At 32.9% G+C, this 26,970-nt stretch overlaps 1 protein-coding gene across 2 annotated transcripts in view; it reads left to right on the top strand.

Moving 5' to 3' along the window:
- Positions 1-26,970, top strand: part of Vps50 (VPS50 subunit of EARP/GARPII complex) — a 123,850-nt gene that overhangs the window by 70,419 nt on the left and 26,461 nt on the right. For both annotated transcript variants that reach the window (XM_047561503.1, XM_047561504.1), the window contains exons 17-21: positions 1,273-1,363; positions 3,852-4,028; positions 7,060-7,178; positions 9,424-9,530; positions 18,794-18,915. In XM_047561503.1, the coding sequence (XP_047417459.1) occupies positions 1,273-1,363; positions 3,852-4,028; positions 7,060-7,178; positions 9,424-9,530; positions 18,794-18,915 (616 nt within the window). The remainder of the gene's footprint in view (positions 1-1,272; positions 1,364-3,851; positions 4,029-7,059; positions 7,179-9,423; positions 9,531-18,793; positions 18,916-26,970) is intronic.

Here is a 26,970-nt window from a genome sequence, read left to right as displayed (position 1 = left end):
GTTTTAGTTCTTATATTAAATCTACGATTCAGTTCAGTTAACTTTTGTGTGTGGTATTAGGCATGGACACCATCACTTTTAGGATTTCTAAGCCATTCCATCTCCCAGTATTTCCTACTTATTCTTTCTGTCCTTTCCTGCAGCTGCATGCACACTACATGTTTCAACTATACTACATATTTCTTATGCTCTTTTCTATTTTTTCCATTTTCTTTTCCAATTCGTGCTTCAGTTTGGATATTTTCTGTTGATCTGTATTGAAGTTTACTAATCCTGTCTTCTGGTACCCCTTGTCTGCTGTTTTGCTTATCCAGTTTTTAATTGGAGGTATTGTTAGTTTTTGTTTCTGGAATTTCTATTTGATTCTTTTTTGTTTGCTTTTATTATTGCATTTATTTGAAGTTCTCTTTTCTGTCCATATTTTTCATCTTTATTTCTGTTTTATTAACATAATAATTATCTCAAAGTCCTTGCCTGTTAAACCCAATATTTGAAGCAGTTCATGCTTTTCATAGGTTTGTCTATCACCTCTTTATTTTAGAATCTGTAGATTTGAAAAAAAAATCTTGATTTTTGTTTTTAGTGTGATAGCAACAGCTTGTGGTGAGAAGGGGAAAGAATAGGATTGGTGCTGACCCTTTATTCATCTGGAAGCAAGGATTTGTTTTCCTGGGACTCCATATATAATGTAAGGATTACTCTGGACAGATAGAACAGCAGCATTAAAGAAAGATCAGTATGACATAAGTGATTAGTGAACTGTGTGAAAGATACATGTCTTACCTACTAGTTTAATGTGTGGACATAGGCCTTGACTAAAGATCTTTGGAGAATGATTAATTATCTCGATATTATAGCTAAGAACGTATAAGTCAGATCTATGCTGTGTAGCATGAAATATTAGTATGTATGATTTTATATAATTTGTAAATTATTTCTCAGTTTTGGCATTGATATATGATGAACAAGGATGTTTAGGCATATGGTGACAGGCTTTTAGTTTTGTTCCTTAATAAAAATGCCATTTCCCACACATTCATTATTTTTGTAGTATAGTAAAAATATTCAGCTAGTAAATATTGGTTTTTTTCCTCTGAAGGAGAAAATATTAGCAAGTAAAAATGAACATTTGTGTTTATTGTGTTAATCTGAATGGGTTCTCTAAGTTGATTATGATCAGGATAATTCCATAATTATATGGTACTTTATTTCCTCAGTTCTTGTGTACAGGGTATTTTTCTTCTTTTAAAATGTTTATTTTCTTTTTTTTAGAACACGACTAGATGAACTGAGAATGTTCTTAGAGAATGAGACTTGGGAACTTTGTCCTGTTAAGTCAAATTTCAGCATTTTGCAACTTCATGTAAGTTTTTCTCAAGAGCGATATGTTTTTTTAGTCATCTTTTAATCTTTTTACTTATTAAAAAATATATGAGCATTTATAAACTAAAAAAATTAAGGAAAGTTGATGTGTCTTCCTTCCTTGAAAGTCATTAGTGGCAAACACCTTTCAGAAGAATGATCATTTCATGGGTATGAAAAATCCATCTATTTACAAAGTACAGTTTACATGCTTCAGGAAAACTCATTTGCCTAAGAAGAATTACAGCTAAATTATTTTTTTCTTTTCTTTCAAATTCAGAAGAAGGTATACTACTATATTTAAAATTTTCAGAAAGTTAATCAGTTATATTTTCGTGCTATTGAGTAAAAATCCTTACTTATATATGTAGAATATTTCTCTTTTCTTAAAGGGACCTTAATTATACTAAATCCCTTTTAATTACACTAAGGCTCTTAAATTATACTACAATTTGTAAATTTGCCTATAATGAGATGGTGCCTCAGAAATAAAAGAGGCACTTATAAAAATAACCTTATCTAATTTTTATTCGTTAATTGGATTCCTTGAATCTCTATAGAATAAGGAATCTGTAAAAAAATGTCTTTAATAGGTTTGATTTTATCTTTAATTGAAATACACTGTAGATAAATATTTGAAATATTTTGTTCTGGAAATATCAAATATCAAAATGCAGTACATATACTTAGATCCATACTTAGAAGGTAGTGTGTTCAGTTTTTGCCCTTGGAAGGCTTTCCATAAGCAGTTTTCTTACTTTAGTCTGGATAAATGCAGAGATTACATGATTAGTTCTGTTGTGTTCCTTTCCTAATATGCAAATGTGTTGGTAACAAATGTTTCAAAGACAACAAAATTAACATTAATTTAAATTAGCATTAACAAAGTGTAATTAACTTTAAATTAACAGAATCTATAAATTCTAATATAATTAATATAATTCCTTAACATTATTTAGAATTCTAAGCTTAACATTTAATTTTAGAATATCTATTTAAATAATTTTATTTGAATTTTTATTTCACCATCAAATTGTGAATGTTTGCATACATACTTAGTGTAATTCTAAGACCGTATTTTAGAGGCACCTTGAAACATTACCATTCAGGGGAAGCATTATTTTCTTCAAAGGGGTTACCTTGAAAACTATTCACAACTTGTTTACTAGATGCATGTTCTATATTCCTAGATGCATGTACTGTATCTTGTGGCTATTTAAAAAAATTGTGGGCTGGGGATATAGCTCAGTTGGTAGAGTGCTTGCCTCGCAAGCATAAGGCCCTGGGTTCAAATCCCCAGCACCGCAAAAAAAAAAAAAAAAAGTCTCATTAATTTATATTAACCCTTCGTATGAAATTATAAGTAAGAAAAATAAATGGCTTGATTTTTAGGCATAACAGTGAGTCTGATTTAATATGTAGTTGAAATTTAGAAAGAAAATGAACACATACATAATTTAAAATTTAACAAACCAATGTACCTTTAGTAATTTAAGAACACCTTTTAATAATATCATTGGATCTTATAATAAGAATATCACTGAATATGAAAAACCATATTTTGGGGATTAATCTTTAGATAGAAAAATGTTGAATTTTTTGTGATAGATTATCAGATAAAGAATGTTGTAATTCAGATGAACTTTAGATATTTTAAAAGAGAATTCTTACTCTCGTTAGCTGTATAATCTTGAATTTGGCGCTGAATCCCTGCAGAACATCTCAAGTTTCTTCATCTGGATAATGCATGATTTGGACCAAGTATTACAACTCTTTTAGTCCTGGCATTTGTGATTCTTTCAGTCTAGATTGGTCCTCTCATTTTACAGATGAAGAAATAGAAGCATAGAGAAGCCAGGTGATATTCCCAACAATATGGAGAAAATAAATGTCATGTACTGGATTAAATAGCAAGCTAGAAGTAGAAGACACATCACCTGTGTTTGTGTTGTCTGCTTGTTGTTGGTATATAAAGAAAAGTAAATGACAGTTTATAGATAACATAACAAAGTAAGACATATACTTCATGCTTTATTATAGAATATCTTAAATGGTACAAGCATAGGAATAAGCACAGTATATGACTTCATTGGTTTTTATATATGATTCTATTCATTCAAACTGTATTCTGTTAGGACTTTTGTTGCTACATTAAGTTTTTTAAAAGTATTCAAATTTGTTAATTTTTTTTTTTTTAATTCTGTGCATTTCCTTAAAGTTAATAGAAGTAGCTTGATGAAGATACCACTGATATGTGATATCATTGACTGAGTCGTGATTCGGAAAACATTTAAACTTGTCTAAGATTGTGATTTCAGACAACCTGTAAGATTTTAAGGCAAAAAAAAAAAAAAAAAAAAAGATTTTAAGGCAAATTAGATCATGATTTTTCTCCTGATTCACCCTACATTTACATTAATAGAATATGTTTATCACTTGAATTTTATTGTTTTTCCTAAAGGGCATCTGGTTCCTTTTTTAATGTCTAGGAATTTAAATTCATGGAACAGTCTCGTTCCCCATCAGTTTCACCTAGTAAGCAGCCAGTCTCAACTTCTTCAAAAACAGAGACCTTGTTTGAGCAGTACTGTAGTGGTGGGAATCCATTTGAAATTCAGGCCAGCCACAAAGATGAAGAAACAGAAGATGTCTTGGCTTCTAATGGGGTATGTGATATTTCTAAAACATACTATGAAACAGAAGTTACATTTATTTAAAAGTGTTCTAGTCAACGAGGAAAATAATTTGCCAGATTTATTTATCCACCTACCAGCTATCTTTCCATGTACATGCTTACATACCTACAATAGTACTTGTTTGGATAGTGACTTATTCAACACATTTTGATGACGATGTCCTTCTGAACAATAATCTGGATAATGCATGATTTGGACCAAGTATTATAACTCTTTTAGCCCTGGCATTTGTGATTCTTTCACTCTAGATTGGTCCTCTCATTTTACAGATGAAGAAATAGAAGCATAGAGAAGCCAGGTGATATTCCCAACAATATGTAGAAAATAAATGTCATGTACTAGATTAAATAGCAAGCTAGAAGAAATTTTGCCTTTATTTTTGCTTTATGTTCTTACCAGATCATTAATCTAGAATAGAATAGCATTTTCACTGAATATTACATGAGGTGGGTGAGGGAATAAATTACCTGCACTTTTTTTTTCAGCTCCATTCCTGGGTATCTAGGCATTTTGTTCCATGTTCCTTTATCTGAGAGAGTGGGAGGAGGGAGGGAGGGAGAGAGAAGTGTCTTGCCGAGTCACCTGGCAGGGATGTTTTTAAGATTTAGAAGTACATTGCTTTAGCAACATTTTGAGCAGCTTAAAAACAGTTTCAGTAGTGTTAGTGGAAAGAATTTTAACTCTGATAATGAATATTGCCTTTATTGTTTATTAATTGTGTGACCCTTGGAAAATTATTTTGTGATTCTGAGTTATTCCTTATTTACAATGAGAAAAATTCTTCCCAATTCTCTATAAAGTGTTCCAAAATATTTTCAATTGACAAAGGATGATGTTTGATGCATCCTTCTGAGCTTTATGATTTCTAAAGAAACGCACCATGATTTTTATTTTAGATTTGGTCAAAGTGAAAACTGTTCAGACTTGACCTGAGAAAAATCTGTTAACCTTTGTCTCTGTATTTAATTTTGGAATTTCTTTTTTGTTTACTGAACATGTATTTTTTAAAATACTACTAGGAAAAATATATCATCATCATGTTTTATCATAACCTTTAAATTATTTCATAATAAGTCATGTTTAAAATTACAGTTCTTTGGTGACATTTCGCCTCTATAAAGTATATACTAAACTGAGAATAATTAAAAGGCATTTCAATTATTTTGAAATAATGTGTCCATTTATAATGATTTGTGAATTAAAACTCACATAGCATTTGATCCTTATTATTTACATTAATTGTGTTCTATATGGTTGCTGTGAACACTGAGTTAGCACATGATAAACCATTGCTTCTATGGTGCATATAGGATTAAATTCCTGTGAGCCTCTGATCCCAAAATACTCATCAACTCATCAATATATGACCTTGTTTTATATATGCTTCTATTAAAGACATCTTATTTAATATATACTGTTGATTCATTAGCATTGAACTTGTGGCTAACAGCACTATGACTTATGCCTAAGCGAAGCTTATCTAGCCCAAGCACTTTCTCTGTAAGAGACCTCACAGCTACCTTGTACTTAGGAATGCTATATAGCACTTTGGCACTGTCTTGAAATGGAGGCCACTCTAAACAGTGAAGTTGCCAACAAAAAGCATGGAAATATAAAATACAGAATGATGACAAGGACAACTGTTTATGGTATAAGAGCAACAAGAAGGCAGAGCATACCCTCAGCAGAAAATGTATATTTTTCATGACTCAAGAGTTTTTGCCTCTGAACATGTCTATGAGTAACCACAAAAGTATCTTAAATCTTGAGTTTGGGCTTACAAATAAATTTTAGGCAAATTTGCAAATATCTAATTAAATAATGAATACCCACTATACCATGTAATAAAGAATCTCTTTTGTGATAACAGGAAACCCTAGTTTGTGTGGAACACTTATCTGTATATCATCAGAATCAAATTATATATAAATATAGGAGAAGCCTACAGTACTTTTTTTTCAATTATAATATGTAATCTAATCTTTTCAGATATAACTTAAGTCCTTGAGAATCTGAGACCACATCTAAATATGGCCTGACAAAATGCTTTCCCTTAATAGACAGTTAAAAAGTAGTTGTTAAATTCTTTCCATTTGCCTTCATATTAGTTTCCTCAGCTGTCAAATGGAATTAAACTTTCTCAGAGTTGTTTTTAGATTCAGTGAGATAATTCATAAAAGCAGATGGCATGGTGATGGGTCAAAAACTCAATAACCATATTTTAACTGTATTAATCTATAACATTAATTTGATGATGATGATACTTCCACTGATTTCTTTACCTTGCATGGTTTCCACTGCCCTTCCCCTTGCTGGCATTTGGCCATGGTAACGTAATAGGTGATGAAGATGTTAGGAAGGCGTTCATCTTTTGAAGAGTAAACCTGTCATTTTTGTCCTTACTCTCAGTAGGTCCCTGGGTGCTAAACATAATGTTCTAAGTCACTCTTGGAACTAAAGCTCACCATAATGAATTAGGTAGAACATCAGCATGTGTGTTGTATGTGTTTATTAAGCTGAGTTAGTACTTCCAAAGAGGTTGAGAATTGGATACTTCCAGGTTGTTCAGTATAAAAAGAAAATATACTGTTGAAATCCAGTATAGGAAGGAAGGAAGGAAGGAGGGCAGAGGAAGGGAGGGGAGGGGAGAAAGGAAAAGAAAAAAAGAAAGGAAAAGAAAAGAAAAGGAAGAACACTTGGTTCCTCCATTAAGGTCCAGTGAGGTATTTGTTTTGTTGTTGGTTTTTTGTAAATGAAGATTTGATTTTGTTGGACATTTACAAGCTTATAGGTATAATATTTTTATTTTCCTTTTCTTTTCAGCTGGTTTAGGGAGGATGATGGAGAAGAAAATGAAAGGATGATTCTTGATGACAAAATTATTAAGAATTTACCAATATCAACTATTTCTTATAAAATTGGTGTACTTTAATTTTTTTGAAAGACCCCAAGAAAGGTTGCTCTCTGTACTCATTGTTGTATTTTACTCTTTTCTCTTTAGTATGAATCTGATGAACAAGAAAAGAGTGCCTATCAGGAGTATGACAGTGACAGTGATGTTCCCGAGGAACTCAAGCGAGATTATGTGGATGAGCAGACAGGAGACGCTCCTGTGAAAAGGTAATTGTTTAGGGGGTATGGTATTAGCATTTTGTGTTGTACTCTTGACATATTGAATTTCCTTTAAAGGTTAAGAAAAAAAATTGGCGGTTATCATGTCCTATGACAAAAGTTAATGTGTTTTAAAGAATGATTCCAGAAAGACTGAAAATGTAGGTTTTCCTTTATATTCCATAATAGTGGATTTTCAAGAAAAAGTATCCTTAAGAAAAGTTCTGCTTAGCAAAGCTTTATTTTGGTGTTTCACAAGTCAATTCATTTGACTGTGAGTTTGACTATTACTATTTTTTTTTTTATAAAAGCATCACATTAGGTAATTTTAAATGGCTAATAAAAGGTTTTAAATTAGTTTTTAAAAAAATTTATATAGCCTTTTTGACATTGTTTTTTGCAGCAAGATTCTAATCCCTGTTTTTTAAATTTCCAAGGTAATCTTTTTTCAGATTTTTTAAAAAATGAAATGAAAATAAAAATATTGGGCATAACCAGAGAACTTTTAATTTAGCAATCAACAGTTTTTGCAAAAGGTGAAGATCTTTAGATTTATAAAATCAGTGCTGCTGCCTTCAGGGTCAGTGTGTGCTTCACATAGAACCTCAGGGAGAAAGTGGCCATCATTTTCTATGTGCAGTTTTTGCCTCAATCTAATAAATATAGCAGATCTGCACTTATTTTCCTGTTGTCTTGAGTTCTCTATATAAACCTTCTATTAAGGTTTCCTGTTAGTGGTTGAATTTTGTTTTATGATCAGCAGTCTTCTTCAAAATTACAATAATTACATTAGAAATTTTTCTCATCTCCCAAATAAATGTGCCTGATTTTTATTTGTTGAAATATTAACATCAGAAATTTAGTGAACACAGATAGACTTTTCTAAGTGATAATTTAAGGAACTAGGGGTGTGGCACAATGCTAGGAGCCATGCACATGGCCCTGGGTTCAATCCCCAGTACTTCAACAACAGAAAGAACTTAAATGATAGATTTAAGTACTCCCTTCCTTACCCTTAAACTCCACAATTTCTGTGTACTTGATTAACTTGAAACACTGACTGAAATAATTCTCTTCTTAAAAGTGAGCAAGTCATGCAGTTGTAGATATGTTAACTGGGAAAATTTATTTGTATTTGTACATTCGTTTTTAATGTATGTAAGGTATCGAGATATATACATGTATAATTTGTGATCTACTTTGAACTGAATAGAATTATTTTACTGAATTTCTTCATTAGATATGATTTGAGTACATTTTGGCCAAAAGGAAAGCTCCAAAAGAGAGTTGAAATAAATGAGTAAGATAGAGTCTACTTGTTCATGTCCATATACCTCCATTTTTGGTAGGGTTAGTACAGCCTCCTAAACCTTTTAACCTACCCATTAGAAGTTTGAGTCATGTGAGTTTCTTACAGAAATCAATCAGTTAGTAGTTATTATCAATTCTAACTTTTATATATCCCTTGAATATATCCATTTTCCTTGTTCTAGGATGTAATGATCATCCTATATCATGTCAAAATCATCTCTGTATCAGATTATTCAGTCATCTTCCTTACCTTGGTTTCTTATTAGAGTCTTACCTCCTTCCAGTTCATTCTTAATGATTTAGAGTTTTTTTCTTAGTTACAAATTTACTCATGCCATTTTCCTGGTTAATGTTTTTATTGGTTCACTCCAGCATTCAGGAGAGGGTTCATACTATTTAGGTTTGATTACTTTCATGATCTGGTCTGTGTTTACCTCTTTTCTGTCACTTTTCCCTCTGTCTGCTACAAGCTACTGTAGTGGACTCCAGTACTTCTCTCAGCACACTTTGGCTCACTCCCTCTGCCCCATTACTTGCTGTCTTTTGTTTTCTGCACTTGTCATATGACTTCTACTTTTCCTTTTTATCTGGCCCCAACGTTGCTATCATACCTTATTTTATTCTAAAGAGGGTATTTCTTTTCCTAAGTTTCTGAAATCAGGAAGATCAGTACATTTATACCTATGTATGTTATTTCCCTAGAAAATCTGCTTTTTAAGTGATACAGCTTTTTATTAATGGTTGAACAATGTTTTAGAATCAAAGAAATACATTTATAGTATTTATATTTCTTTGCTTATTTATATTTCTTCCTCTGTACTGTGAGTTTGTCTGACACATAGTAAGAATTTCAGTGAATAATTAAAGCTAGATGCTAAACTGAATAGCTTATTGATTTATTACTTGATTATTCTAATTGCGACTCTTGTTTTTCTATATTAAGTGTTTCTCGAGAAACCCTAAAAAGTCGGAAGAAATCAGATTACAGTCTAAATAAAGTGAACGCACCCATCTTAACAAATACGACATTGAATGTAATAAGGCTTGTTGGTAAGTAGCTACCCTTTTTGATTAAGAAAAAAATATAGCAGTTAAATTGGTCTGCTTTAGTTACAGAATAATTTTTACTTGAAGTTTTCGTTGCATGGTAAGTACAGTACCCTCTTTAGTAAAAGATTTGAGAATATCTCATGTCAGTGCTTCTCATCTTAAATGTTCCAAGTAATAAGACACTAATTTTAATGTTAGTTAATTTTAGTTTTTTAGTTAACAACTTGTTAAGTTTTTGCATCTTCTAAATTTTTCTAAAATATTCGTTAATTGAAATGTAATAAAAATTATCTAGTTGAGTTAGAGGTACATGTAGTATAATGATAGTACCATTTGCACATTTATCCATTTTTTTCTACTTAATTGTTTCATAGATCTTCAAAATCTTCCTCTCAGGTAAGCAGAGTGAATAGTGATCCTCTGGTGTTTTTAGATGCAAGGGTTTTACAAACTACATGTTCAGATCATAGAAAGTGTTGTTCTTATTACAGATAAAACTTTGATGATTTTATAGAGGCAAACAATATAAAGAAATGCATTTTAAATGTACAGGTTTGAAGGTGATGTAGATTTATTTAATGTCAGTATTTAAACATCTTATTTGCTCTTAGCCTTTATATTTCACCTATAGGTCTGTACAGTTGACAAATTAAGTTATAGGGTTGTCTTCTCACATTGTCATCTATACCAATCAGAATTTTAGTGGTTTTCTATAAAAATCTGTTTCCTGTTTATGAAAATGGTATTTACCAATGGTCTTATTTGATTAATCTTAGCTTTAATGAAATGGTCTGTGATCTTTAAGATAAATTCCAAATTTCATTAATGAATATGATAAAATGTACAAAATGCTTTAGTCCTACTTTCTTTAGAGAAAATATGAAAAAGCAATAATGAATTGAGAGGAAAAGAAATGGTATACGTTTTCGTGGCACACAGAAAAATGACAGACTCTTAAAAGCTATTCTCTAGCTAATTATTGTCAGGGAAATTATCTTTTCTTCTTTTGTCCAAGGGACCTAACTGAGCAGTATCATGAATGATTCTCTAGAATTTATAGAATCAGAATTGGAAGGGTGCTGAGAGGTCATCTGGGATAAGTTACCACAAAATAAGGTTTTTTTTCAATAATGTCTGTAATATGTAGTGGCCATCAAGCTTTTGTTTCATGACTCATAGTCTCTCAAAGCATATTATTTTGCAAGACTACTTATTCTTCTATTAGGCCAATTTAATTGCTAGAAATCTCTTCCCTATGGTAAATCAGTCTCTCTTTCTAATTCTATAGTTAGTTTTGCCCTTCATAGACAAAGAGTGAATCAGTGCTTTTTTCCCTCCTATTCTTCCATTTGATTACTGTTCAGATGTGTGATGGTAGTGAGTCTGTGTTTCCCTTCCTCAGATCTCCCACTCCCACTTCATTTTCAGACTCAGCACAAAGTTCACTGATCTGGTCCTCAGAGATAGAAATTCCAAACCTTTCTGAATCCTTATCGTGCTCATTAACCTAATTTACATTTAGAATTTTTGGTGTTTTTGAACATACTACTAAAAATGTAATCTGTCTGCCTTTGCTGATTATGTTGAAGTAGCAAACAGCCCTGACATATCAGTGGCTTTCACCCACAGGGAAGTATGCTTCTGCACCAGGAAGCACAAAAATTCAAGGGAAGTGAGCAAGATTGTAAAGTGTTCTTACAGGGAATGGGGAGAGCAGATAATTGGGGAAAATAATGCAGTCAGCCATGTTTATGTTTTACCTAGTTCAGAAGGCACTAGAGGTAGTCATGTTGCTTTTTACTCTAAAAGGGCATATATTCATCAGGATCAAATCAAATCAAATCAAATGCAGGGCTAACACAGATTGAGGACTAGGAGGGTATCATGTTATATTCAGATAAATGTAGGCATCAAATGCAGCTCTTAATTTCACAACAGGCATAAAGAATTTGAAAAAAAAAAATAAGTATTTTTTGTTATGGAAAAGGATCTTCCTCTATGTTAATGGTAAAAATGTGTTCCTGGTGGTAAATTCAAAAGTTAGTACAATAAATTCTTATATAAGGATTATTGATTGACATAGTAGACATTGTTTTTTAATAGTGGATTTATAGAAATGGAGAGAAAAGCCACATTCTTAGGACCCTTTGATACGTCATGCTAGAAAGTAGGGCACAGTCCTGAATGAAACCTTCCTAAGCAATGAGAGTCTGACCATTGTAATTTCAGCCTTCTATACCACTGTGTCTTCTCTTCAAGTTGTAATTTGGAACCAGTGCTGAGTGTGATCATTTAACTTGCTTGTCTTCTCTGTAGTGCTGGATTGAGGTGCTACCTTTAGCCTCTATCTCCCTTCCCCACCCACTATAGACATTTATGCCCTTCACTTTCTGTCACCCCATGATATCTTTATCTTCATTTTGAAATATATTTGTAAAATATAATTTGAAGGGACCATTCACTTAGGGGTCTTCAGCTAGTAAATTCACATTTCCATCCCCTGTTGTTATTGCCCTGAGGAGCCAAAGTCAGTGCCTGTTTTCACGAATGAAAAAGTATAGTTGTGTAAGTAAGATAAATTCTTGGTGCCCAGGAAGATGAATAAAAGGATTACTGAATAGTTGGAAGATACATTTTAACACATGAAAGACATATTCAAAATATGCTTTTCAAGTAGTATTTACTAGGTGAGCTTAAACAAAAGAATGTTTCTGGGGTCAGCCAGCCTCAGGTGGTATCTAAATTTCTTAGAAAGGCTCAGGAACCTTTCCACTAGTGCAGAGGACTAATCAGAATGCTTGCTCGTGTAAAGAAAAAGTCCCATCAGCCTGATGAGTTCTTGCCAACAGAGCAGAGGAATTTGAAGGAATGTGTCAGCATGAAAATAGCTTTGGTATTAAAGGTTTTCTCTCTCTCCTGAAGGCCACTGTCCCTTGACACCCCTAATGGATCTGAGGGGTAGGAGATAGGTAGCCAAAGCTCATGCTCATAACAGTTACAGAGCTTAATACAACAAAATGTTTTGGTAGCTAGAATATACATACTGGCACATGCATCAGTACTTTAAAATGATAGAAGATAGATTTGTAAGATTTTAGAAATACAGGACAAGATTGATGAATTAGGCATGAGAAATCACTCTTAAATTTTAGGTTTGTGTAATTGGCCGCTTATAATGCCATAACTAAAATAAAAGAAAGAAGAGGAAAGCCAGGTTTGGAGAGCTGCTGATGAATTAGGTTTTGGACAAGTAGAGGTACCAAATGAGGCACAAGTAGAAACAGTCTGTAGGTAAGATAAGTAGAATGGATTTAAAGTCAGGAGAAAAAAGATTTTTAGAATAATTATTTGAGTCATTGATATAAATATTAAAACGATGTTAGTGGGTGAGTTTACTTTATCAGTACCTTTTAAACTTTGGGTTCATAATCAGATAGAAAGAAGCACTATGACCCTTCTATCTCTATAGTACATAAAAGCACCTGAACACAATACAACAAAGCACAGAAACCTGGGAAACAACAGTGGATATGGACACACTGTAGGGGCAGAAAGCAAGAGAAACCAGTAAAGGAGGTCCTGAATGAAAGGTAAAGAGACAGGAAAAAATTAGGAGGTAAAGAGAAGATCTTGAAAACCAAAGGATAAGAGCCTAGCCAGAAAGGAGAAAAGCCAAGCTAGTCTTTTATGATAATTTAAGCCATTGATTCTCAAATGGTGATATGAGTTGAAACATTGTTTGCATCTAATTCAGTAGGTCTGTGGTGTAACCCGAGAAAACTTATATTTTAACAACTTCCAGGTGGTTGATGCATCTGGTCCAGGGAGCAAATTGAAAATCACTGATTTCTTTGTTTTTTCATAATTAGAATGTAAAACAATATGTGCTTAAATAACAGGAAAATAATTCAAATATTTTTTTCTTTTTTTTAACAAATGTAATTACATCAATTGTTTTCAAAATAATCTATTTCAAGTATTTGGATCAAGTTATAGAGTTCAGTGAAATCATAAGTATAATCTTATAGAAGTGTTACAGTACTTTTTATTTTTAAAATCTAAAACCTGGATTAAAATTAAAACTTTTTAAGAGAATTTCCAGGTGTGCTGTTTATGGAAAAATCTCTCATTTTAGATTACATTTCAATATTAATGCATTAATATTATAATTATCATAATAGGACAAGGTTACTATAATATGTATATTTATTTTTTCAAGCAGTTTTAAAATATTTTTGGAGTTTCCAGCTGTGGATGTGCAACATTATGTTTTGAGAGAATAATCTAAAACGTGCAATCCCTTAGTGCATGTCACAAGGAAATGGTATTGGAGGATTATGGGGCTAAGGCATAATGATCAAACAATAGAATAAAAACTAGCAGCCAGGCACTTTGGTTAACATAACGGACCTGTTCATTTTTCACTTCCTTCTTCAGGTCATTGTTCAATAGCTTTTCTAAATTGGCAAGCTGGACTCTTCCTTCCTTTTCTTCAGGCCTCATTTATATCATTTGCAGTTTGTCTTTATATATGCTCTTATGCCTTTATAAACTGTTTATGTCCATTGATGATTTCTTGGAGTAGTGCAATGTAACAAGAGTAATGGACATTTTTCCAACTCAGATTCTTTTGTTTTTTTTTTTTTGCTCTTGCCTCACCAGACTGTAAACTCCTAGAGATGAGAAGAGAGATGGTCATTTTTTGCGTTTATACCACTCAGCCAAGTACTTTTTTACTTTTGTAAGTTCCTAGTGTGAATTGGACTGACAAACCTTAATTTTTAAAACCTTGACTATTGGAGAAACCCTTTTTCCTCTCTTGTCACGATGTTCAAAGAAATTAAACTTCCCCACACTTCCAGTTCTTCTCTTCCCCTGTGTATCCCCTTTTCCTCGAAGGTGCAGTCAGACCTGGAATTACCCTGGGCCACCTTCCCTGTGGTAACCTCCCTCCTCCTTATGCCTCCTGCTGATGAGTTGGCCGTGGCAGCCCTCTGTTCTTTCTCTTGTTTCTAGTCTCTGCCATCCTATTACTTGATTGGTTTCTTTGCCAGTCCTTTTGTTGTCTTTTCCCCACCATCTAGACTTGAGGTAAGAGAGTTTGAACAGTGTTGCCCCTGTGAAACTTTTCCCCATCTGCAGCTTAGATTAACTTCCCTTTTTTTAACATCCCATACTTCTCCCTATTGACCATCATAATTATAATTTTTTTAAGATGGTAGTAGTAACTGCAGTTTCTTAGCTATGTATCTGTCATATGCTAAATGTTTCACATGTATTTTCTTATGAATTCTTCACAATATCCTTTTTACACAACAAATAACTGAAGCTCAGAAAGAGAGCTTGACTTTGTGACACATCTGGTAAGTGGGAAAGCACAGGCTCTTATCCCAGAGCTGGTAAGCTCCTAACTTTCATGCTTCACATCCCGTGGAGGAAATCATGCATATTAAATCTCATTCCTGAACAAAGTGAATTATTCATGGATCAGAAAGGATATCACACAGCCTGGATGGAGGAAGGACAGACCTCTTGCAGTAGATGATCTGGGAAAGAGGTGTCTATCCTGGTCATCTGGGCTATATGAGATAAGTTTCTTCCGAACTACATCCTGAACTACTGAGCACGTGTTTTAAACCAGGCAGGCTTACTTCAGCACTGTGTTTATATTTTTATCAAGGTAGTGTATCTCACAATAACAAATTGAATACTAAGGAAGAACTTGTAAAGAAAAGCAGGAGACACTTACCCAGTTGCCTCCTGAAAGCAGTGTGGAGGTGATTTTTTTGGATCTGTTTGTCTTCTAGTTATTTCCTAAGAAAGAATGGTGAGAGGTAAATGTTTTTGAATTTGTATCAGTCTGAAAAATATCTTCATTCTGCTCTTTGGTTTGAATGACAGTTCATCTATGGATAGAACTGTAGATTAAAAATTGTTTTCTTTAGAACTTTGAAACTTCTAAGCATTCTAGTTGTTCTATTGTGGTTGGATTTCTATTCTCCCTGCCCTCCCTTTTTCCCTGAAAGCTTTTATTATTTTTTTCCCCTTGACATTCTAGAATTCTATGTTGATGTGTCTGAGTGTGAGTTCTTTTTTATTAAGTATGTTCAGTAGTTTGTGGACTCTCAGTCTCAGGGCTCTTGTGTTCCTTATGACTGATACCAGTATTTCTTTAAAAATTTCTACCTATTTTATCTGTTCTCATTCTCTCTCACTGTCTCTCCTTTATTCAAGTGTCTCTTAAATTTGTTCTTTTTATCTTATTTGCTCTGCTGTTTTCTGTATTCTTGTCTTTTTCTTGACCCTTTTTGGAAACTTCTTTTTGACCCTTTTATTTAATTTTTTGATATTAAAAATGATATTTTTAATCTTTAAGAGCCATTTTCTGTGTTTCTAGTGTTATGGGTTTTGTGTAATTATTACATCTCTTATTTAGCTTGAACTATTCTGCTTCCTCTGTGATCAGCTTCTCTTCTTACTCTTATGCTTCACATTTTCTTATGTACTTGACTATTGTTTTTTTATTTTCTATGCACATTTAAGATACAGGCCTGCCCAGTCGTTGTAGGTTTCTTCTTCCGAGTAACTAGAGCTGTGTCTGAGCTGACTCTCTCTCCTCAATAGGAATTCTGTTTGGGTAGGTTTTGTGGAACAGGGCAAGACTGGGGGAACTTACTGGCAGCCTTTACTTTATGGTGACAGAACCCCAAAATCCCAGAATGAGGTAGACTTTATTTTCTGGTGCCAATATCCAATCCAAAAGCCTAAGCTTTCCTGATTTATTATTTTTAAAGTTTGCTTTCTCAATTTTTTTTGGTGAGGTCAGTTTGTTTATATACTTCTTTTTACAGAGGAGCGACTAAGGATTTTTATTTTCTTTTGTTTTTGTCTGTGAGTAAATTGTGGCAACCTTTGCCTCTAACAGGTAGAGGGGCCAGGGCTGGGGGCTTACAGACTGATGTTGTCAGTCCTGCATGTGTACCTGCCATTTCATCCCTTTGAGTCCTATTTTTCACTCTAACTGTATCAACTTGACTCTAAGCAGTCACTATTCTGTGGGTATCGTCCATATTCTCTGTGGCCTTCTTATGGTTAAATACTTTGTATTTTCCATCAACCTGTTCCTGTCCAAGGTCGGCCATCTAAAACAGGGGCTGGCAACCTGTGGCATGTAGGCCAGAGTCAAGCTGGCTGCCTATAATGGGAACCAAAGTTTTATTAGAATATATTCATGCTCATGTGTTTACTCACTGTGGCTGCTCATGCTGCAGTGGCAGGGCTGAGTAGTCAAAGCAGAGAGCAGCAGAGTCACAGACTGTGTGGTATGCAAAGGCAGAACTATCCGTTGGGTACTTTATAGGAAGGATTTGCCAACCCCTGTTCTAGAAATGTTTTGAGATTTCTCCTTTTCTTTCTTTCTTTGTCTTTACATCCCCTTCTCTTCTTAGATTTGAGCTCAATTCATTTTAAAATCTTCCGTCCATTGAATAAGAACTCAGGAGGTACATAATCCTCCTTCAGCCTCCGAAGAACTCTGCTATTCTCCCTTGGATTGGGTAGACAGTCTTCATTTTCATGCAGTTTAATCCACTCACAGCCTCCTCTTTGAACATTACCTCCCAGGTATAACCTTTTAAGATATGAGAGCAGGGTCTCTGTGTCCTTGTACCTTAACACAAGGCCAGATATGTAGGAAGTCTTCAAAAAGTATTTGTTGAATGAATAAATATTATGTTTAGATTTTCTTTTCAGAGGGATGAAGAACAGGGAATCATTTTTATTTTGAATGTACATTTACAAAAAATAAAAATAGCCTTTACCTATTCATAATTCATTTTTATATCTTTTCTTAAGACTAAGTATCTGAGCATTGATTAATCTGAATAGAAATGAAGAGGAACTTCATATGTATCAGCTCAGTTATTTGCATTCTTCTTAATCATCTGTTTTTCTTTTACTGTTTAAAATATTTTTTCATTTTTTCTTCACAGTGTTACATTGTTTGATGTGTTAACTAGTTGCAGCTTAGGTAACTATGTTTATATTTGAGGAAATATCAGCAGAATTATCCAGAATATTTTAGGAGCATATCTTTTTAAAATTAAAAAAAAAAATTTGTTTTTAGTTGTTGAGGGACCTTTAATTTATTTATTTTTCTATGAAGTGCTGAGAATGGAACCTAGTGCCACACACATGGTAGGCAGGTGCTCTACCACCAAGCCACAATCCCAACCCTCTTTCTAATATTTTTTTAAATGTCAGAACATAAAAACTAATTGCAAAAGATGACTCTGAAACAAAAGATTTATAAACAGGAGTAAGACTAGAATATGAGTTGCTTAAGTATGTGTTAGAATTGTCACATAAATTAAGACATGAGGTATAGAGATGGTTTTGATAGTAAATTTTTCATTTCTTCTACTGCAGTTAGTGTATTTTCTTCTGAGTCATGCTATTTTTAATAGATAGGCTTCTTTCCCTATATTATTTCCCATAGGAAGGGAAAAAAAGAAAACAGAATTAAGTAGTTGTTATTTGGTTCAGCCCATCTATCTTGTGCCCTTAAAATATAGTAGCAAGTTTATAAATGTAGATGTTCGGTGTTAAATTTTTTTCTTGTGACTATCTGATTATATGTTTAGAGGAAAAGAATAGAATTTTGGCATCTCCTAAAGGAAGGAATGAAGAGCATGTTCTTGTCTCTGTGGTTATAAAGAAATGTTCTTGGCTCTTACACAAGAGTTCAACAGGGCTAGAGTTGAAGGGAATGGACAATGGTTGTGTCCTCTTTCCTCTTTCCTCTTGCTGTTTTACTTTTGCTGTGTATGTAAGATTGTGAAATCACTTTTTCTCAAGTATTTTGTATTTTACTTTATTACACTAAAACATGGCTAAGGAAATTATATTATGGAATCTCCTAGAAAAGAGGAACTGTGTTGTTTGTAGAGCATCATTTGTAGAAGAGCATAGGAGTTCTGTAAAATTTTGACAAATAGTAAAATGTAATTTTATAATACAATAGGAAAACATTGTAGTAGGTATCATTCATCAGTACTGTCCAGTAGAACTTTTCAGTATGTTGGAACTGTTTATAATATCTGCTGGTAATATAGTTGCCACCAGCCACATGTGACCACTGAATACTTGAAACAAGGCTCATGTGACCCAGGAGGCAATATTTCACTTTATTTAAGTATTTTCAGATAGTGTTTTATTCTTTCGTAGTTGTAGGCTAACAGATATTTTTTTTTTTTTCTTTTCAGGGAAATATATGCAGATGATGAACATTCTTAAGCCAATTGCCTTTGATGTTATCCATTTCATGTCTCAGCTATTTGATTATTACTTGTATGCCATATATACCTTTTTTGGCCGGAATGATTCAGTAAGTCAAACTTTGGAGAGAAAGTGCTTCTTTTAAAGTTTATTCATTTTTTAAATGTAAAATTTGTATTCTTATATAACATAACATTCTTAGATAACATTATTTTGAGAATTATATTGGTACAAATTATTAATATCAGCTTTCTGTCTGTGTAATTGCCTTATTTAAATATTAATTTTAAGCTTTGATCTTATAAGCATATTGTATGTTATTCAAATTTTTGGCAGAAAAAGTATAACATCTTTCTAATCTTGACATATTTCACAATGAAAAATGTTCAGGTTACTTTATTTAAATGTGGCCTTGTGTATACTTACTACATATTAAATGAAACTTTAAATTTTGACTAACAACTTTAATAGTCAATATCACATCCCAAATGTAACAAGTATTTATTAAAATAATTGAAGTTCTTTCATTGAATGTATTTCTGACAGACTTAATGTTTCTTGCACCTCCTTTTTGTGTTCCCAGAACTGTTATTGAGTTTATCTTTTTCTACTCCTAATGGAGAATACCATGAAATTTGAACAAATTTCACATTTGGAAATTATTATGTGTGTTGCATGGATGTTTGACAGTTTTCTGTTTAAGAACATCCCACTAGGTCATAGATTGTAGCATAATGCTATCTTTTCTAATACCATGTTTCCTTTTGAAAACATATAAATCTTGATTTATAATTAACATTCATTTTATGACTATTCATATCCAGTGATCACAAGTGCATCAAAGAGATGATCTTTTTATATAGGATATGAGTTTCCTGTGTTCCTAATTTTGACAAATGTTCTTTAGAAAGATTGCTAATATAATAAGAGACGAAGTGTTGCCACAGAGTTTATGTTACTTAACAATGGGTACCAATTATCACTGAATTTGGAAACTCACTAAATAAATATTAATAGAGGAAGACATTATAGAGTTTTATCTCCATGTCAGAACTTCAGCCTTCTACAGAATCTTACTCTGTCTTCCAAATTATTGCTCCAGACCAGTACTATCCAAGAGATTTTTGCATTAATTGGAAGTGTTGTGTATTTGCATTGCCCAGTGTAGGTAGCTACCCATGAATTTTGAGCACTCAAAGTGTGACTGATGTGACTTGAAGATCTGAATTCTTAATTGTATCTAATTTTAGTTAATTTATCTTTAGATAATAGCCACATATGACTATTGACTACCATATTGTACAGAACAGTTTGGGATAATATTATTGATAAAATATGCTAAAATAGGATCTTTTAAAATCTCTTGGCTGTCTAATTGGTGTGGGTCGTGACTTTCTAGCTGATTTATACTGGCATGAATTCGTTTGCAAGTGGGGCTCATTAGAATCTGAGAAGGTTAGTGGAGCATTGTTAAGTGCTTATTGTAAAATATATTGTGTATTTTAATTAAGATGGGTTATGTTTTAAAGAATACATTAATGTGTTATTTTACATTAAATGCATTTTCAGCTATGTAAGTCTCAGCACAAACTAATTATATTGAAACAGTTAACTGTTAGCAGAGTTTCTTTAACATTGGTGTCTGTCTAGGTTATATTAGGAATAGTTTGCATAGTATAAAATATATATATATATATATATATATATATATATGAGAAAGTATGCATGAGTAAATATAGCATTTCCTATTCCTCTTACCTTCATTATTTATTTATTTATACATACTGAGGACTGAACACAGAAGTGCTCTACCACCGAGCTACCTTCCCAGTCCTTATATTTTATTCTGTGACAGAGTCTCACTAAGTTGCTGAGGCTGACCTCAAACTTGCGATCCTTCTGCTTTGGCCTTCTGGAATAGCTGGGTTTACAGGTGTGCACTACTGTACCTAGTTTACTTGTACTTTTTAAGAAAGGCTTTTTCTGTTTTAAGTTACATTTATTAATATTAAATTTTAGCTACAAAGCAAATATTGAAAAGATGCACATTTTCAAATAGAATAGCTTAAAATTTGGACCTACTATTTTTGATTCTACAAAATTCAAAAAATACTCAAAGACTTTGAATGTCTTTGAAAGGGGTTTTCTAAACAAATTTATAAAAATAAACAGTCCATTTCACTTCTCTGTCTATATTTTGCTTTATGAAGTTTTTGTTAAAGTCGTTTTGTTTTCTTTGTCAGGTTATATTCTTCATAGCTATTTTAAATCACTTTTGGAGGAAAACAATAAAAACACAAATAAGCATATGTATATATACAAAGTTGAAGAATAGCTTTTGATTTCCCAAGAGAATAAGCTTTTCAAGCCCATTAGAAACCCTAGAAGTTCCCATATTTATAAAAACAGACCAATAAATATGTACATATGTACTCCAGATTGCCTCCAAATAACACTCCCTAAATTGCCTTATTAACTGTTGAGTTTTAGTTGGTAGGAAGGGAGAGAGAATCACATGGTGGGTGGAATAGGAAGAAGTATGTATGGTTGCACTTGCTCCTCTCCCAGAAGAAAGGGACTGCTGTGAGTGAATTTATTTGGATGCTTCTTGAGGAATTATAAGCGTGTTTTTCTGGGGGTCTGGCTTCTAGAAAATCATCAGTGGTACGTGGGGACACTGTATGCATTAGTCCAGAGATTTCCTCCTATTCACACTATTCTTCGAGAAGCTCTGGCTCCTCACTGAACTGCTTATAACCCACTATACCATGCTCAGTTTTATATCTAAGCCATTAAATTCTACTGTAATGTTATTCCTAGTATTGCTTCATCTTGCCTCGCCCCAATCTTTCCATTGTTCTCTTGAGTTACATTTTTCTTGGTCTTAACTGTTCCCATGCTCTCACGGAGACCAGTCATTCTGTAGCTTACCTTCACAGAGTACTAAACAGAAAGTGGAAACTCAGGGCTCAGGGCTCAGTGTACTAATGATTTGCTTTCAGGTAGGTCTTATGAACATTCTTACTTGGCAACAGTTTGTAATTCTAAATAAATTTAATTACCTTTCATTAATAAAACTGTTTCCTTGTAGACAGTCTGTGATTGAGTATCTAAACTTTTAGGAGATCAGTTAACTTCCACTTCCAGGTATGAGAGACCAAGAAGTTACTGGATGACATTCCCTGCAGAAAACAACTATAAAAACCTGGATGTTATTCAAAAGCCAACTGTTTGAGGATTCTGGAGAGTAAGCAGAAGAAGCAGATAGACTGCGGTGGGGAGTTCATGTTAATGTGCAGGTTGGAGAAGGAGTAGCTTTAAGCATAATTTTTATGCCTATGGCTTTTAGCCCAGGGCTTTGTGCAATCCATGTGGCACACAAGGGAGATAAGCATGGGAAATCCTGCCGTCTTTATTGCACTGGACTGACCAGAAAAGAAGAGCCAGGAATCCAGGGGACACTGCTAAGAATGGAGGAAACTGAGAAGGGAAGGAACTAGAGAAGAGATGTTCAAATTTACTACCTATATTTGACTAAACTATGAACCATGTTTTTGTGGGACAGACTAACTACAGCCCAGTCAAAGAAAAAAGATCTGAACAGAAACCAAAGCTGCTGCATAAGAGTTTATAATTAAGACCAGCTTAGAAAATTGCATACTGAAACTAAAGGAAATATTAAATATGAGAGAAGAAAAAACAAAGTCTAGAATATTCAGATCCATAGAATCAAAAAAGTGAAATGCATAGTTAGGTTAAAAAATTAAAAGTAAATAAGTAGATCTAGTCTGATGCCAAGATATTAGAATTAAGATAGAAGGATTTTAAAAGAATTGTCCTCAATGAAATAAAACTTTGACTGTCTTTAATGAAGTAAAAAAGAACATGTTTTAAATGCATGAGCATGTCAGCAGAGAAATAAGTTCTAATAGTGGCAGTAATAAAAAAAAATCAAAGTGACATCTTAGAGCTGAAAATACAATTCAAAAAATGGAAAAAATGATTGAATGTACTTAACTAAATAGACATGAAAGAAGAAATGTGAACTTGAAGAGAAGTCAATAGAAATTATTCAAAGTAAACAATATAAAGAATTATTGGGAAATAGAAATGATCAGTCTTATAGACATGTTAGATATTTCAAATGGTTAAACGTAAGTTATTTGAAATAGTAGATGGAGAAGAAAGTGACGGAATGAAAAAATTCGTGAAGAAACACTGACCAAAAAAGTTGCAGACATAAGATGCTAAACAATAGCAAATAGAACAAGCACAAAGAGACTACATACAGTAGAGTACACATCATGAGAAAACATTCTTGAAACCACAATAGACGTCTTATACAAAAGGAACCCATATCTGATCAACAGCTGACTTCCCACAAGAGACTGTGGAAACTTGAAGAGAGTTAAATAATACCTTTAAGGTACAGAAAAAAAAAGAGAACCTGTATATCCAGAACTTGAGATCCACAAGCACCATTTAAGAATGAAAATTAAATTCATACATTTATACATAAGTCAATTTTTTTTTAAGAATGAGAATTTGTCACAAGAGATACATATGAAATCCAAAAGGAAAATGTTCAGAGAGAAAGCAGAGCAAGATAATGACAGATGATTCTAGTGATTGTCCCCTCACAGAAATTGTTTAGACTAAAGGAAAGTGATACCAAATGAAAACATGGGTCTTAAGAAAAAGATGAAGAGAATGGAGTCACCCTGGGAAAATGCAAGAGACTGCATTTTTTTTCTTTTTTACTTAATTTCTTTTATAAATCATGTAACTGTTTGAAACTGAAATCCTTGTCCTCTGGAGTTCATAATATGTGTACATATATTATATATTATAGCCATAACAAGGCATATGGGGAGAGATGGAATTGAGCATTTACAGATTTCTGTATATTATCTAAAGCAGAACATTGTTAACAGTAAATGACCTGCAACAGATCAAGGATATATATTATAATCTATAGGACAACCATGAAAAATAATGAAAAGAACTTTAACTCTTTAGCCAATAGGAAAATTAAAATAGAATCACAGAAATTATTCACATATAGTTACAAAAAGCAAGGAAGGAAATACCAAACAACCAAAAACAGATATAACATATAATAATAGATGCAGGCCCAATTAATAATTACATCAAATGTTAATGGACCAGACACCCGCTGATTGGACAGATTAAAAACAAAGATCTCACTTAAAAACAAGAACATACCTTAAATGTTAAAAAAAAAAAAAAAAAAAGAAAAGCCCACATAGGTTAAAAACAAATGGGTGGAAAAAGATATGCCATATAAATACCAAGCTTAAGAAGACTTTAGTGAATATATTAATATCAGGTAAACTAAATCTGCTAATAAAATGTATTACCAGAGTAGTAATGATATAAGGGTCAATTCAAGAAAAATATAAGTGGGAAGTACCTAATAACAGCTTCAAAATAGATAAAAACAATAATTGATAGAATTAAAGGGAAAAAGAAAATTCAGTCATAGTTGGAGACTTAACAAATAATAACTAATACAGTAAGTAGACAAAATCAGCAAATGCTTAGATTTGAACAGTGTTATCAGCCATAAAGACTTACATGATATATGTGAGACAACATACCAAAAAATGACAGAAAAATTACAGGATAAATATTTTTTTCCAGTGCCCATGGTAACGTTTCTCAGGATAGATCATATTCTGGGCCATTGACATAGCCTAATAAGTTTTTAAAATTGAAATAATGCACAGCATACTATTTGATGACAATGTAGTTAAGTTAGAAATCCATGACAGTAAGATAACTAGGGCTGGGGATGTAGCACAGTGGGACAGTACTTGCCTAGTGTCCTGAGCATTCACATGCGCATGCACACACACACACCCCTAAATAATTCAAAAGTAAACAGTACACTTCCAAATAATTGGAGCAAAGAAGAAATCACATGAGAAAAAATTTCAGCCAAATAATAATGAAAACACAATATAGGTGGGATGCAGCTAACTCAATGCGCAGAGGAAAGTATCTAGTTGTAAAATGCTGATAGCAGAAAAGAACATCTCAAGTTAATGATTACAATTTCCAACTTCAGAAGCTAGAAAAAGAAGTACAAATTAAACCCAAAATGAGCAGGAAAAAAGGAGTAATAAAGATAAAAGCAGAAATCAAAGAAATTGAAAACAAAAGCAATAGGGGAAAAAAACCTGTAAAACCAAAAATGGTTCTTACAAGATATGAATAAAATTGATAAATGCTAATCATACTGATAAGGAAAAAGTAACAGGGTAAACTGTCAATAGCAAAAATGGAATGGAGAGTACCACTATAGATACTTCAGACTTTAAATGAACTGTAGGAAATATTATGAACAATTTTATGCCAATGAACTTTCCATACTAGATGAAATGAACGAATTCCTTGGCAAACTTGAATTACAAAAGTTGACCTAAGAAGTAGAAGAAAACTGGAGTAGTTATTTATCATTTAAATGAATTTAAATTTATAAGTAAAAAGCTTCAAAAAGCATTAACGCTGTATAACATGCCAAAGAATAGAGGAAAAGAGGTTTGATAATTTGTTTTCTGTTGCCAATATTATCCTCATTCCTAAAACAGACAGACACAAGAAAAGATAACAGACCAGTATCTCTTGTACACATACATTTTAAGAAATTCTTAAGGTTTTAGAAAATTTACTCATGATCAAGTAGTACTTATCTTGAAACCACAGAATTTATTTAACAGCCTAAAATCTATTCCAGAATCAATATAACTCACCAATTAATATTCTTTAAAAGAAAAACACATGACTGTTTAAATATTTGTAAAAAGCATTTGACAAAAGTTTTATATCCTTCTGTGGTTTAAAAACTCAGAAAACTAGTAAGAGCAAGGAATTTCTTTAACCAAATTATGGGCTTCCATAAAATAGTTAATAATATTCAATGATGAAAGTTTCAATGCTTTCATTGTTTATAAAACCCAGATAAGATCCAAAACCACAAAACTTCAGTTAACACCCCCCACACACACACACAGAAAAAATCTCTGTGGCATTTTAGTCGGGCATGTGCCTCTTTAAAATGACATACAAAGTATGAGCCATAAAGAAAAGGACTTCATGATTAGCAACTTTGACTTTCCTAAAGACAGAAATACAAAAAGGCAAGTCAGTGTAGGAGAAAATCTTGCAAACCACATTGAAAACGGGCATGTTTCCACACTGTGTAAACAACTCTTGGAACTCCACAAGAAAACAAGGAATCCGGTATAAAAATGGGCAAAAGATTTGGTCAAATAGCATCACAAAAGAAGATATGTGCACAGCTTAGAAGCATCTAAAACAGTGTTCTACATCACTGGTCATCAGAGAAATGCAGTACCACCACCTGTCCATTGGAATGGCTAATTAAAAGGACATCACAAAGTGTTAAATTTGTGGAGTGTTGTAATCTCCTGTGGCTGCCATAGCAAAATAATCATAGACTGGGTAACTATAAAAACAGAAATTTATTTCTCACAGTTCTGGAGGCTGAAGAGACAAGATCAAGATGCTGGCCAATTCAGTTCCAGGACACTCTGCCTGGTTTATGGAGAGCTGCTTTCTCACTGTATCATTATTTGACCTTTCCTCTGCTCATTTTCTTTTGACTCTTCTTTATAAGGCACTAATCCCATTGTACAAGGGCTTCACTCTCCTGAACTCATCTAACCCTGATTATCTCCCAAAGGCCACATCTCCAAATAACATCACATTACAGCTGTGACTTTACCATCACAAACATTCAGTCCATGACATGGAGCAACAAAAATTCACATGTTACTTGTGCAAATACAAAAGTTCTGGTTACTTTAGAAAACAGTATGACGATACCTGATAAAGTTAAAAATATTGTATTACCCAGCAATTACACTTACAAGTATTTACCCAAGATAACTGAAAATAGTATATAACCAGGCAAAGACTGAGACCTCAACATAGGTTCACTGAGGCATTATTACAAGTAGGCCAAACTGGGACTCAAATGTTTAGAGACTGATGAATAAGCAAACAGATTGTGTTGTTTGTGTATACTATTGAATATTAAACCAGAGTGCAGAATACTAATGGTCTCATAGCACAATTGAATCTTAAAAGCATACTGAGTAAAAGAAGCTAAACTCAA

The sequence above is a fragment of the Sciurus carolinensis genome, chromosome 8, assembly GCF_902686445.1.
Source record: "Sciurus carolinensis chromosome 8, mSciCar1.2, whole genome shotgun sequence".
NCBI lineage: Eukaryota > Metazoa > Chordata > Mammalia > Rodentia > Sciuridae > Sciurus > Sciurus carolinensis.
This window is presented reverse-complemented; position numbering and strand designations above follow the sequence as displayed.